This window comes from Siphateles boraxobius, unplaced genomic scaffold (genome assembly GCF_051911475.1).
Source record: "Siphateles boraxobius isolate OS27281-9 unplaced genomic scaffold, OSU_SipBor_1 29, whole genome shotgun sequence".
NCBI lineage: Eukaryota > Metazoa > Chordata > Actinopteri > Cypriniformes > Leuciscidae > Siphateles > Siphateles boraxobius.
The window spans coordinates 9,737,485-9,753,641 of record NW_027508908.1 but is presented as its reverse complement, the minus strand read 5'-3'; the positions used below and the strand labels follow the sequence as shown (position 1 = coordinate 9,753,641).

At 36.8% G+C, this 16,157-nt stretch overlaps 1 protein-coding gene across 1 annotated transcript in view; it reads left to right on the top strand.

Moving 5' to 3' along the window:
* tacr3a (tachykinin receptor 3a) overlaps nucleotides 1–15,860 on the top strand; it is a 42,436-nt gene extending 26,576 nt beyond the window's left edge. Inside the window, exons 4-5 of the mRNA XM_077246428.1 lie at nucleotides 12,896–13,092; nucleotides 15,471–15,860. Coding sequence (XP_077102543.1) covers nucleotides 12,896–13,092; nucleotides 15,471–15,759 — 486 coding nt within the window. The 3' untranslated portion in view covers nucleotides 15,760–15,860. The remainder of the gene's footprint in view (nucleotides 1–12,895; nucleotides 13,093–15,470) is intronic.
* The last annotated feature ends 297 nt before the right edge of the window (nucleotides 15,861–16,157 follow it).

Below are 16,157 nucleotides of genomic sequence, written 5' to 3'. Positions count from 1 at the left end.
TGAAACAAAGTCATGGAGGTTTTTTTAAAACTTTTTAAAGACATACAGGTCCATGCATATTATAACATGACAGGATAAATACACAAAACTATATATAATATTATATAAACTAATATATAGTTTTATATATATATATATATATATATATATATATATATATATAGGCATTTATTTATTTATTTAGTTAATTGGCATGCACAGGAAGGTGTAAGAAAATTTTGCATAGTGGAAATTTTCTTATAAGCTCTGTAGGAAATTGGACATGGAACAACATTTCAAGAAAGAGCAAGAGTAACTTGTACTGTATTTAGTTGTGCTCATTTTTGTTTACCATCTGACACTGTGAATCAAGTGAATTTGTAAAAGTGCATGTGACAAAAAAAGCATTCATTTCAAAACCTATTTAACATTTCTTGAGCATGCTGCTGATAATTATAATCAAAATTTGAGAGTGCAAAGCATCAATCCAGCTCTGCTGGATGACTGCTGCCATAGTGTATTAACTGCAATCACCAAACCACACTTGTGAAGTCTTGCTTATCTCATTCAAAGCAGAGAGCCAAGTGCCTGAGCCTAAGTACTATCACAATCCATTTCCTTCCATATTTGTGGCGCTTTCACTGGATATCGGCAAGTACAAAAGCCATTTCAACCATTTGCACATAAAGAAACCTAGCACATCTAAGCTAACTCAGTAATTAACATTTGATTAATTAAATAATTAAATAAAAAAATTTTTTTAATGTTTTTATTAGTGGTGGGCCGTTATCGGCGTTAACGCAGACTCCTATCGGGCGATAAAAAAAATATTGCCGTTAATCTATTCTCAAAGTTCGGTTGGGATCATAAAATAGCTTTTTCGAATATCGTTATATTTTCACGCAATTCCATGTGTAGCCTATAGCCTATATTTGACAAAATTGACGCCGCACCTACTGTCACAGATCACGCAGCAGGGTATTTTCCTGTCAGGGACACAAGGTGTATACTTTTACATGTTACGTTGGGCGACATTCCTCTCGTTACTTTATTTTAATGCAATTACATGTTGTTAAATGAGTTTATTCCAAGCGCGCTGTATCTTTTTATGGGCATGAGCTCAATTTACAAATTTATCACTCTTTTGAGTCGATTCTGTTCAAAGAGTTCATCAAACAAGTTGGCAGATCTGTCTAAATCGGTTTGCGAATCAGTCTGAATTATCTGTTCAGTTTCCTCACGCACTGAATCGTCTGAAGCGCGCTCAATTATGGCGTTAGAATTCGGTCACAATTCTGAGCAAGCAAGATCACATTTTGAGCGCGCAAAAGGGCATTTCGCACGCTCTGACCTGAGTTATGAGGAGAAATGTTCGTCTCGCAGATAAGAAAATATTTCGAGCGAACGAAAATTAATTTTGCATTTAAAATAAGTATTTGGATGTGCGCAGATTTTCTCTTTTGCATGTGCAAAGTTTCACTTTCTAGTTCCTTTCGTGTAGGCCGTACGCGCTCTCTAAGCACAGACGGCTCGCATGCTCAACACAACCCAGCATTACAATATGCCATAATTCCAGCCAATCAGAGATGAGGCTGCTAAATTCTGATTGGCTGGCTTGAAAACCAATCACAAGACGCCCTGCATCACCGACTGTGGAAGAGGAAAATACATGGTGGAAGATGTTTATGTTTAATTTGTTTAATGGATTGAAAACTTCAATTTAAGTTCAAGTAAACAAAACATTCACAGCAGAGAAGTTCTGTAAAAACAGTGTTCACATTGGGATGCAGTGTTCCTCTCACTGCAAAAAAAAAAAAGGAAGACATGTGGGTAACAATGCAAACATATGCAAATATAACTGTAAGTGAAAATCTTGGGTGTGTGACTCACAAGACTTCTAGACTCACAAGACTTCCACAAGACAGGGGGTGGTTATGGCGCAGTGGATAAGACACATGCCTTTGGTGTGAGAGACCCGGGTTCGAATCCACTGTGATACACCAATGTGTCCCTGAGCAAGACACTTAATCCCTAGTTGCTCCATAGGCGTGCGACCTCTGACATATAGCAATTGTAAGCCGCTTTGGATAAAATCGTCAGCTAAATGAATAAATGTAAATGTTCTATATAATTACTCTCATAATTAGATTTTTTTTTTTTGCAGAGAGGGGAACAAGCCTGCATCCCAATGTGCAAACTATCTATCCTAAAATAGTATATAAGAAAATACAGTATATTTTTTTTTAGTATGATAGTTGTTTTACAGAACATCTCTGCTGTGAATGTTTTTGCTTAAATAATTCCAAGGATATCAAGTAGATTGATTATTATTTTAACGTTATTACATTGCATTTCTATGTTTATTTGATGGCTTTTTTATTCTAATGTGAGTGATGTACCGTTTTTACACACTTATTTCATTAAAAGGGGAAAGTCTGTCCATCTTCATTTCTGAAAATGTGTAAAATTTGAGACCCGAGCTCGGTCATATTCATATTTCACTAATGTTAATTACATAACTTGCAGTTCAGAAAGAGGTTATAACTACCACTTGAGGGGTAGCAAACACTGGGACATGCCATTATGTACAGTAATAGTACAATTTGATTTTGATTAAAAATAAACTAAAGAAATAGCTTAAAAATAAGCTAAAAAATAAACTGTGGTCGTCGAGTGGTAGACATTTGAACTTAAATCAAGCCATTAAACAAATTAAACATACATATCTTCCACCATGTATTTTCCCTCTTCCACAGTCGGTGATGCAGGGAGTCTTGTGATTGGTTGACAAGCTAGCCAATCAGAATTTAGCAGCTGGGTTGTGTTGAGCAAGCGAGCTGTCTGCACTTAGAGAGCATACGGCTGGTATGAAAGGAGCAAGAAAGTGAATCTTTGCACATGCAAAAGAGAACGTCTGCGCACATCATGATCCAAATACTTATTTTAAATGCAAAATTGATTTTTGTTCGCTCAAAATATTTTCTTATCTGCGAGATGAACATTTCTCCGCAAAACTCAGTTCATGCGCGTGCGAAATGCCCCTTTGCGCGCTCAAAATGTGATCTTGCGCGGGCAGAATTGTGACCGAAATCTAATCCCATATTCAATCACACTCGACTCGGATTCGTAACAGGAAGATTTAAAGGGGGGGGGGGGGGGTGAAACACTCAGTTTCAGTCAATCTCATGTTAATCTTGAGTACCTATAGAGTAGTATTGCATGCTCATATCTCCAAAAAGTCTTTAGTTGTATTATATTTATAAAAGAAAGATAGGCTGTACCGTTTTTTTTCTGGAAAAAAACCGAGCGGGTGTGGGCGGAGCTAAATAATCACGAGCGTGCGAAGCTTTTGCGTTGAGAGCATCTGGAAGCTGTGACTGACATCCCAAAACAAACCATGGCTAACAATCAGATTCAGACATACATTTTAGATCCCGAATCAGATCCCGTGAAATGAGCAGTGAATTGGGGGGGAAAATACAAGGTCTCGAGAGTTTTTTAAAAGTAGAAATGATTTGAACTTGAGCGCAGTGTTTTTAGCCATGTCATGCACGAGTTTACAACATTCGTGTGTGTTTACTTGTGGTTTAAGAGGACATGATTTGGTTTTACAATAAACAAACAGCACAACACAAAAACAACACAAAAACATTTGAAGCAGTTTTACTCACCGCCTGCAGTTCCAACGCACGACCGTGAACCTTTATCGAGACTGCTCCATCCTTAAAGGGTTAGTTCACCCAAAAATGAAAATTAAGTCATTAATTACTCACCCCCATGCTGTACCAACCCCGTAAGACCTTCGTTCATCTTCGGAACACAAATGAAGATATTTTTTATTAAATCGGAGAGGTGGATCACTGCTCCATAGGCTGCCTAAGGGAATGAAACTTGACGGCCCAGAAAGTCATTAAAGAACATGTTTAAATATTCCATGTGCCTACAGTGGCTCAACTATAAGTTTATCAAGCGACGAGACTACTTTTTTCCGAAAAAAAACACATAAATAACGACTTTAATCGACTATTCCTTTTCTTCCTTGTGGGCCTGAGACGAGAGTTCAAGAGATTTCCACGACGCATTAAGCATTAGACGAGCACAGCGCTTTGATGGGCATACTGCCTTCGCTCTAGGCTACAGGTGCGCTCGCGCGCCCTTGCGGGAGAAGTGCCCTTAGGACCCGTATAAGGAATTTCCGGCACATCTGACGTCACACATGCCCATACTTGAAAAAAACTTTCAGAAACTTGTGACAAACTGGAAGGAGTATTTGTGGCACAGAAATACTCCATCAAACGTACAACTTAATTTTTGAAACCTTGTCCATTTTTAGCATGGGAATCCAATTCTTTAACAGTGTAAAAAACTCACTATGCATGAAATAGCATTTCACCCCCCCTTTAAGAACATCAAGAGCGTTGGATGAAGTGGCCGTGGATCTACAGTTTAGTCTAGTGAAAGCAAATCTGCAAATGCATCATATTTTTGCCAGCGATGAAGATCTTTATTAGAACATCTTCGTATGCTGTCTGTGGATGAATGATTCCACAGGACGATACATTCGATTTCATTTCATTCAGGTAATACATTTTACAACCAAACAGATTATTACCCCACGATAGCACTACTAAAAAGTACAACAAAGGCAGGTTCACATAAAATCATTATGACATATGACATTATTTTTTGATCTAAAGAGCATCTGGTTTGGCAATGCAAAAACGGACTGGAGCTACGTCGTGCTTATTGGTTTTTTCTTCTTCCAATTAGCCTACTATGTAAAAAAAAACGACAAAAACATGTTACTTGTTAAATAAATGAACAGTTTGTGTGATGACCAATCGCTAAAGATGCAATTGGCCTCCCTTTCTGTCATTGTGAGTATGCATTTTTTTTTTTTTTTTACGATATTCGACTTTTGCTCCTCTTGTCGAATGGTATTTTTGGCAGAAATTCACATCCCTACGCGAGGCGAACTATTCTCAAAGACTTACTTTTAGTCATTATTTGGGTAGCACACATATTCTGAATGCCTTCTGAATGCCTTTTAATCTAGATTAATCTCTAATTCCAAGATTACAGTGAGATTAATCTAGATAAAAAAAAAAAATCTATGCCCACCTCTAGTCTTCTTTCTTTCTTTCTTTCTTTCTTTCTTTCTTTCTTTCTTTCTTTCTTTCTTTCTTTCTTTCTTTCTTTCTTTCTTTCTTTCTTTCTTTCTTTCTTTCTTTCTTTCTTTCCTTCTTTCGTTCTTTCTTTACCTGATACTAAAGAATAATTGGTTGGAAAGGATACCTTTAATACCTGCTTATTTATATATGGGGAGGTAAATCCAATTTCTTCTGCCTTTCAGCCTTTTTCCAAAAACTACTTATTGAAATTAATTTGATGTTGAATCATTTGAAATCCATTCTGATTAGTTAATTTCCTAAGCCTTTATGCTGTTGCTGTCAATAAAACTCAACTGTGCTATCACACATGGACATTTTTTTTTAACATTCATCAGAGATATACACATTAGTAACTAAGTTGATTTAAATAATGGTTTATCACTGTTGTTACATTAATTAAAATATAAGATATTTCACAGTCCAGGCCGGGTGCAGCAAACAGCACATCACTGGAAAATAGTGCTAATAGAGACAGTCGAGCCAGACGCATGAATATTCTGTACAATCCGCCCCTGAAAGTCTGTGATCCATTTTCTCCACTGGAGCTGTTTTATGGAAGGTTTCATTTTCTCTAAATAAGTATTCAAAATGACTCCAGCTCTGTTTGCTGGAATGAATCAATCCACCATTATGGCCAGTGTCACAGCCTTTCTGTCATCTGTCATCTCATTCTACCCGGATCTATTTTGCAAGTCTATGTGTGAAGGTGCTGAAAGTGGTTTGTGTTCCTTTTTTCTTGTTTCTGGATATGCTGGATATACTCTCCTAGATGCTTTTAGGTTGCAGCTGGTATTTATTTTATTTTGACTGTATTTAGTGTGTATACTCCAAGTGAACAATAAGCCAACAAAGCCAAACTTTGGGCAGAGTATTTGAACTGCTGGTGATTAGATGGTGTCAAGCTCCAAAAAGGACTGAAATGCACCATAAATGTATATATTTTTTTGTCCTTTTGGAGCATGGCAATGTAAATCAATGTCGCAATGGCAATGTAAATTCATTGTATGCAAAACAAAAGTTCACTCAGTCAATGCAAGGTTGGAAGGACATAAGTGTGAATAAATGATGACTATTTTTATTGTTGGATGAATTATTCCTTTAAATACAAGTTGCAGAGCAACACGATCTATGGTGCTATGGTGCTAATTTATGAAGTTAAATCATTTGTTTATAATGCACTTTGTCTGAGCTAGATACGTTTATCTAATTTTCTGACACATATCTTGATGTCATGGGAATTGATATATTTTGACAGCAGTGATTTAAATTTGATCAATAAATAATGGATGTATCGCTTTTTAAACCCTGATTCTTTATAGTGGAAGAAGTGATGTTACTGATAATGACATTGTAAAAGGTGACGTGGTTTCAGTTCACATGGTTCTGTTTGAAAATACCACGATTCCTCTGTCTAGCAACCATTTGCTGAATCAATATTGATTAGGATGAGAGTGAGTGTGTCTGCTAAAGAGTGAGTTTATTTGCCTTACTGACAGTGTGAGGTAAATAAACTCTGTTGTCAAATTTGTCAGCTCAGTTACTCAGCTAGTAATGATGATTATTATTGGTTTTAATTTTCATGTTGGCCACTGATGTGGAATATAATGTGTGGCTTACTCTTTGGTATTTATTTAAAATATTTAAATCATGAAAACTATCAGTATAGGCAGACTAAGAGCAAGATTTACTAAACAGGACAAGTTAGCGTGAGAGTGCAATTCCATAAAAGTACAAATGGGACTGGAAAAGTTCTGTGCGTGATCTACTGTTGATGCGCAAATTAAAGAACACAGACGCAGACGGATCATTTCCATTATGACCTACACAATCTGCCAAGGGCAATGCAAATTAGTGTAGGGTCGCAAACAATCAAAGCAACTGATAATCAGGTGCAGGTGATCTATTAACAAAACAGGTGCAAAATGGGTAAAGACATGCTTTTTTGGGTGTTGAATAATGGCACAAATACCAGTAAATTGACTAGCGCAAACCTTAGTAAATTACCAACACAACCAAATTATGACTTATTAATTATTAGTAAGGTAGTTGTTACGTTTAGGAATTGGGTAGGATTAGTAATGTAGAAAATGGTCTGCATAATAAGACATTAATATGTGCTTTATAAGTACTAATAAACAGTCAATATCCAAGTAATATGCGTGCTACTAAGCAACTAGTTAATAGGGAGAATTTAAAGTGTTACGGTTTTGTATCTGAAAAGCAAATTCCTACAAATGAATATGCAATAAGGTAAGCCAAAAAAATTACTGTCCATGCCTTGTCAGAGCTATTCACTGCATGTCTTTTGTAAGTCCTGACAGTATATTTTTGTTTCTTTTTGTAAATCCGGCCCGATAGATCTGCTATGCATACTTCTGCTGTAGCGCAAGTACAAAAATGCTACTGCCAACAGATACACAGACACACTGCTGTGAGCACAAAAGATATGCTGCTGCTGCATGAATAAACATGCTTAAATCCTGTAGTAGATCTAGGCAGGTGGAGCTGGGGGAGGTGGAGGTTTGCAGAGCATTAGGACTAGCTTGCCGATTGCATGTAAAGCACCTATCAGCCTGCACCATGTAAAGTTTCATGACTGAACTAGATATTTAACAATCCTTAAAACCAGATTAAGTCACCTAAAAATTTTGTTGGATATTAAGGTTTGTTTTAAGAAAATATTTACTGAATTAAGTCATTATTTATAATTAATTGTAACTAATTATTATTATTTAGTGCAGCACAGTGATTCAGCGGGCAGCACTTTCGCCTCACAGCAAGGAGGTCTCGATTCGAGTCCTGGATTATATATATATATATATATATATATATATATATATATATATATATATATATATATATTCTCACTGTGTCTGAGTTTCCTCCACGTGCTCCGGATTCCCCCACATTCCAAAAACATGCAGTATAGGTGAATTGGAGACCCTAAATGCTTGTGCGTGAGTCCTGAGCCATGGGGAGGGTTGGGGAAAGTCATCGGCCAAAAAAATAATAATCAGTCTCTCGTGTATAGCAAGCCCACAGAATTACCAAGAGACGTATACGACTGAAATGGTTAATAAATGAATTAAATTATTTTTTTTTAAAAATAATTTTATATTTTTATTTGAACAAAATCATGAAATAACTAAGCAAAATGCAGTGAAAGATATTTAAAAATAATATGGTTAAGGACAGAAAGAGGCGGTAACCCTGTGGCATTGCATCGGTTTGACCTTCTAAACAAAGTCTTGCCTAGTAATTTGCATTTGTACTTCCTCATGCTGACAGAGAGCAAAGACCTTGGTTTCTCATCCATCACGATACGCTGATCCAGATCCATCTCTCCAGATTGTGCCACCCCACAAAGGTTTTTGAATAATTCATATATAGAAGGATTACATGTATTTTCAAACTCAATTAGCTGGTGGGTCAATTAACAGCTGCCGCTAATTGACTTTACCCCCAATCCTGTATTAAATGGTCTGGTTTTGGGTTAACTTGATCCTTTGATTCTTATTCGTGATTTTATACACTACTTAAATGGTATGTATTGTATTGTTACCGAGAAATTTTAATACATACAAATGGAGCTGCTAATGTGAAGCAAACGTCAATATTTATTAGCTTGGAAAAAGCGTTTGAGGTCATAATGTAGTATTGTGCAAGGAACCATGTAAAAATAAGTTTTAATCGCCAAACTGCCCTAATCATAATTTCAGTGAAAAACAATTAAAGTCTAGAGAAAAGGTGTTTTATTGCCTCTAGTGTTCATTTAAACTGGAAACTACATTGACTTGTGTATAACGATACATTTTCTAAAATGTACGTACTGTAGACGTTTTTCCAATGAGTTGTACTTTGGGGTAGTTTCATAGATTCGGGGTGTTTTTTCAGTTTTTCTGTGTGTGTGTTTGTTGAAGTGTCCTGCCACTTGAAAAGTTGTAGAACCTATAGTCAGATACTAGTCAATGATTGTGATGCCATTCTATTGAATAGTGAAGAAAACCTGACCTGATGAATTTAAAAATGTTTTAGTCACTGAAATTTATTCTTGTTCTTTTCTTGTTCTTGGTTCGAGCATTACTTCTTTGTTGTCTGTCTGGACTTGTCTCTCTAATGATCTATATCAGTGTATTGATCAGCACTTTATGTCACCCTATTGACTATTCTCCATTCCACAACCTCAAACAGATCTCCAATCTCTATTTGCCACAGTTGTGTAGTCTCTATTCAAGCGCCAATCACCAAAAGGACTTTTATTTCAGTGAGAGTGCTCTTGTCTTTTCTCAATCTTTGTATTGAAGAGACAGGGCAGATAAGAGAAAACAAAAGAGACATACTATTGTGGTGCCAAACGCAGTGCACTTCCTTGAGCTCTCAGTTTGCAGAAGCTTTCGTCTGGAGACATATTGGGAGAGAAACATTGGCTTGAAGGTGAGCGTGAATTGCAATCATATAAGCTTTCCTTTTACCCCAGGACATCTTCTCACGTCCACCTCCTGCTGAACCGTTGATCAGGCACTATATCTCTCTGTCTTTGAAATGTGGTGTACGGAATATTCTTAATGCATCTTTAGGAAAAACAAAGGCAGGCATTAAGGGATGGAATACTGATGAAATGCCCATAGAAAAATCATAATATGAGTTCTTTGAAGAATCTGAATTCCAAAATTATATCCACGCAAAATTATAATTCCAATTATATGAAACACACCATGTGTAGTCTTCTGTTCTTTCCTTTGATGATATGTTTCACAGTTAATCATTTATGGCATCATATTTTCTATGCTCGTTAGCGGTGTCTGATATATATATATATATATATATATATATATATATATATATATATATATATATATGCAAATACATCTTGATATTAATATACTTATTGTGAAATAAACTTTTTGAATCAAAGTTTTTTTTTATATATAAAGCAAATATCAAGGTATGTTTTTAAATCCTAAGGTTTTAATATTTTAATTTAAAAAGATTGACTCGTTCACATAAATAGATTTTACCTATTCTAGTAACTGAATCAAGAGCTGCTATTAAAACATGTCCGATTGCATTCATACTCATGATTTGCAAGATAATGACAGCTTTCTTTAAAGGCGCATTAAAGTAAATTTTATATTGCCAGCAGCAACATCATGAAGATATTGTGCATTTTCGATATGTCATCCAGCCCTACTCGTATTTAAACATGATTCCTCACATTGTGGAGTTTATATAAAGCCAAAAAGGTTAATTTAGACAAATTAAATACCCCAATGCTATGTGCACATTTAAACACCTTTAACTTACAAATGCTGATAACACAGTTCAGCAGGGTGTAAATCTGTGTGCTTATCCTGTTTCTGTTGCAGTGTGATAATTGAAGTTCAGACCAAACAAAATATTGAGAATTACTCTACTAAGTTTTTTGGTTTAAAATTAGTTCACATGTGAACCTGCAGAAAAGACATAAAACATTTGCAACAATCTAACCCTAATGATTGGTCAAGCTAAAATTATAATATTCATTACATTGTGACAGCATCACAAAATAAACCGTGTGAATGTAAACTGAGACTTATTGTGGTGTACCTGAGGCTAAGTGTGCATGAAGAGTGATGGACATGTTAACTAGTAGTTGATTATTTTATTTCTTCCAGCTTTCTTGACCTTGAGAGTTTTCATAGTACAATAATCTTATCTGAAAAGATCAAGAAATAAACCTGGTTCCTTAAGATATGACACTATTAAAGGCACACTATGCAGGAATTCTGTTTTTGTCAAACAGCGACCCCTAGAGTCGATCTAGAGTAACTTGTATTTAACGTTAGTGTCGTAAATACCACTCCCGCAGAGCGTCTCTGCACTCACGGCCTCTGCACTTTATAATAATAAAGTAGCCTACTGCGTTTGATTGCTTATAACGTTTTTACATGATTGCAGCTAAATTACAAGTAAATAGCCTATAGGCCTAATGTATAATTTCATTTGTGTTTTTTGAGTGTAATGTAAACATTACAAAATGCCAGATGACATCAGTAAAGTTACATGTACGTCGCATTATTTCGTAACAATGTCCGTTATGATGTCGTTAGACATGATTATTGCAATTTATCATAATAGTTAGCAAATTGCGCTCATTTACACTATTAACAACGTGTAGGCTTATTTATGTCCTGATAATTATGTGAGATATTGACAGCTAAATTTTGTTCTCATGATAATCGCAGGAATCAACTTTAACAGTGAAAGCCTGAGCGAGTGAGACTCTTGTCCAGTTCCTCGCGCTGTCAGATTCTCGTTAGCTTTTTCTAGACTCTTCCGACCGCGCTTTCTTCGTTTTTTCGCCATTCTAAAAACGCAGGTTCGATGTTTACTCGTGTCTGACTCCTCGCTCGGTCAGTCTGCCGTTTCCTCTTTCTCTGTTCCTTCGACAATGCTTTCCTAGCTTTCTGCTTCTTATATGCCGGCTTAGCCATGACGATAGTGTGAAAAACTCCACCCCTACCTTTTTCTGGATGGGGGCGTGTATGTGTGCAAGTGTCGTAAAGCAATTCGTTACAACGCGAGAGCTGATATTATGCGATACTTCCTGACCCTCAGGCCGGCGGCCTGGCGGCCTCTGACACCATATAACCATTCCAATAAAAAAAAAACTGCATAGTTCCCCTTTAATATATAAATGGAAAAATGTTGTAATGACTATATATTTACATATTAATTTGTTCATTTATTGGTTCTTTTATTGATCTCTGAGTTGGAGAGATCTTCAGATTGAAGAGTATCTAACAAAGCTGCATTTGCTGTCTCTGTGGGACAGCATGAACAATGTAATTAAATTAATTAGTGGAGTGAAGCAGGAGGCTCCTCCAATTAGACTTCGTGATGTGGCTACAGAAACAATTCACCTCGTGAAGGATGGGAAATGGATTTGTTATGGCAGAAGTCCCTGCAGGGGCAGAAGGACACTTGCTTGAAGAGAGAGTGGATATTTTGAGGACCGAATAAAACTGACAGGATGGAGAACTGCACAGATCTACACACAAGACAATTGACTCAAGAACAGTAAAAGCTGCCGAGAATTGCATGAGAAGTCAGTGATTTTTCATGAATTTTGGCAATTACAACTTAGTCAACATAAAATTTTCAGGAGCACGTACGCCATGTATGCTGAACCCAGGGGAAGTCAGAGAAGACCTCATGTGGTGTCCTTGTTCTGTTGGAAATGTGTTGCCTGGGGTTTTCTTTCTTGCTGCAGATGCATCGCTTGCCCAAAGTGTCAAAGCTTGTTGGTTGGATGACCAAGATTGTGGTATCCTGACACTGTTTGGTGCTTATGGGTGTGCTGTTTGCTGTGGGATTTGAATGACAAGCAGTGTCTTAATGAATTAACATAATGAATAAAAACACAGCCGTATAACTGTTTGTGATATGATTGCTTCTCCACTGTTCTCTTCGTTTTTGTATGCGTGAAATAAGGTCAGTCACAATGTCGAAGTGGCTAGAAGCTGCTCATTTTTTTACTCTCCGCCTTGATGAACCTTTATCACATTTAACAGTTGTGTGTGTATATATATATTTCTTTTAGCACAAATAAATACTCATCTTTACTATGACTTATGCAAGTCACATCACCGATATAATATATGCCGACTCTTTTGTCCGATGTACTCCGATATAATAAATTCCCACCAATTATGGTACAATATTATGCAATATTTTACTTTACTGCCTTCATTTTCTGTTTCCAGGTGGTGAAAATGATGATCATCGTAGTGGTGACCTTTGCCATCTGCTGGCTGCCATACCATGTATATTTCCTGGCTACAGGATGGAACAAGGAACTGCTTAGATCGAAGTTCATTCAACAGATCTATCTGTCTGTCATGTGGCTTGCCATGAGCCCCACAATGTACAATCCCATTATTTACTGCTGCCTGAACAGCAGGTAAGACTCGAGTGTCACAATAACAAAAGATTTATGACACAAATGTATTTTTGTATGTTGTTCCCACTTATAGTAGTATGAATAGGTCTCATCATGCAGTAATGGACACCCATGAGATGTTGCTTTTTTGTGAATAAATAGTACTCCTAAATCAATGATTGGAATGAAAGTGTCATTAATAATCAGTCAAAGTGAAAGACGGGGACATGAAAAAAGCTTCACTGAATTTCCTTTTTCAACAAAAGCTCTGAAAAACTCTAAGGTCCAAATCTTGACCCAAGATTTATTCCACGTGGTACATGAATTATTTGTTAATATAATAAATTAACATAGTATTTCTTTATATAGATATAAAATGAATTGGTGTATTTATACTGACATTTTAAAGGGATAGTTCTCCAAAAATGGCAAGTATGTCATTATTTCCACTTCTCCAAGTTGATTCAAACATATAATGCTGAAATTTAAAGTCATATTTTGGTATGACGTGGATAAGTAAATGATAAAAGAATGTCGATTTTTAGGTGCACTATTTCAACGCAACGTAAATTAATTTAAGCATAAATATTTGTTCTTCCTGTGCATAGATGGCAGGAAATAAGATATGCACTGAATGTCATGACAACGGCACAGAGATCATTAGAAACAACTTTAGAGCCACTTTTTTCCAAAGGTTTTAATTAAAGGAATGTTCCAGGTTCAATACAAGTTAGTCTGTATTGACATCATCCTTGATGTGTCATCGATCACCACAGAAGAACATTTAGACTTATCCTTTAGTTTACAAAAACTAGCAAAAGTCCTCTTTACAGCAATGCACTAATAATGGAAGTCACTCAGGCCAATGCTTCTATTAAAATTAGCATTGTTAAAAAAAAAAGTAAAGCAAAAAAACATTATACGTAAGATATGTTTACATACATGTTTTCAACTCCTATCATGACCATTTAAACCCATTAAAACCAACCAGAAAACGACTAAGAAAAAATCACAAGAAATATTTGTGATGCGTAATTTGAAATTAATATTTAAGAATTATTTAAGATGAAAAACATTATGTTTGCCCGGTTGAACATGTACTGTGAAACACACATCATTCCTTTCATTTCATGGCCATACAAAATCATTGGCAGGAAATGTCTTTCTCAGGTTTATTTAAAAGCTCACTGTACCATACTGTGAGAGCATGTCTGTACATTTAAGCTCCCCATAAAATATAGCTAATGACCTTTATACGCTCTGCAGCCTTTTTTTTTTTTTTTGAGCACTCTACCAGTTGTAGCCTGGCAACCACTGCTATCCACCATTAACTTGATCAGGCTGGGACAGCCATAGCATTGACTTTATGTAAATGCACCTCAGATGGAAAACATAGCTAAAATGCAAGACTGGATAATAAATAATCCACATCTAATTTCTTCAGGTCCAATTTGGCTTAGTTTGCAATGACACCAGTACCAGAGCATAACAATTTGCAACCATATGCTATTCAATAACCGGAAAACTAGACATGGCAGGATCCTTATCAATCAATGAGCTGAATATTGTGGGTGAAATAACTGCTGTTTAATGTACCTGACAGTATTTGATTATTAAAAATACATGGCTAAGCTTGTTATGCTGGCAGTAGCCTCTGACACCTAACCTGTGATACTGGTTTTCTCTTTATCCTTTGCAGTTACTCGTACTAAACAAATTGATTTAATGGCGTTTGGTCATTTGCAAAGGTATTTAAACCCTGTTTCCACCTCAGAGTAAAAAAATAAAAAAGTAATTGTGAGATAATGGGCCCCATCATACACCCGGCACATTGCGGCGCAGGCGTGACGCAAGTGTTTGCTAAGTTCAGTGTTTGCTATAAAACAAGGTGTGTTCAGGCGCATTGTTGGCACGTTGCTATTTTGAGGCAACTGAAATAGACTGCAGTATTTTTTTGGTTATTTAAAGAGCGTGTTAGTAATGTGCGCCTATAGGTGGGTCCAACACACGCATACACTCTGCTTATTACACACACAGGGATGTGCAGCAGCACACAAACTAGCCGAATATTAAAAATAAAAGGATTACAATGTAAAACACACAAATTACTCATTGAGAGAATAGGGACAACCCTTTTAGACCATGCGACTGGCGTGACGACCATTTTTTTCTGTGCGCTTTAGACTATGCGCTTAGATCGTTCAAAATAGGGACCAAAGTTTAACATAAGAAATAAAGTCACATTGTGAGATAAAAATTTGTAGTTGCAACATATGAAATTAAGTTGCAATTGAAAGTGAGAGATAAAATCCTGCAATGTGCAATTAATATGCCCTTTTTGCCCATAGATTTGTTCAGTTTTTAATTCATGTTTTGTGTTTATTCTCGTCTTGGCGCAGGTTTCGGGCCGGCTTTAAACAGGTTTTCCGCTGGTGCCCGTTTGTGAGGGTTTCTGACTACGACGAGCTTGAGCTGCGGGCCATGCGGCATAAAGTAGCGCGCCAGAGCAGCATGTACACGCTCTCACGAATGGAGACCACTGTTGTCGCTGTGTGTGATTCCTCAGAGCCAACCGCCCACCCAGGCCGGAAGAGCCTTCTCAACCACCAGCACAACGGCTGCTCCAACCCGGCCAAGAGCAAAGAAGTAACGTATATGCAAAGCGACCCGAAGGAGGAATTCTGTTGAGGTGGACTTTTGATGTAAGATTCACACTGAAGTATCAAGCACAGCCATTTTAACGAACCTCATTGCAAGGGTGTGATGAGAAGTCATATCTTGAATTAAATATGCTAATGTGTGACACACACACACAACAGCGTCCTCATATAGTCATTTTTCGAGAACTGTGTTTCATGGAACATGCCTGGTGTGCTTTGCCTTGAAAACTTGAGAGTCGCCCCCAGCACTCATCATCACAAAGACCAATATTGTCCAACATCTGAGGAGCACTTTGTCTGTACCAGAAATTGTAGATAGAGGTTGCCCTTTGATGCCAATCAGGTACTGTTTTCTTTCATCATGTGGTTAGCAAGGTTAGCATGCTACATGAATGCCAAAGGTCCGATTTGATTTTACCTTGAGGC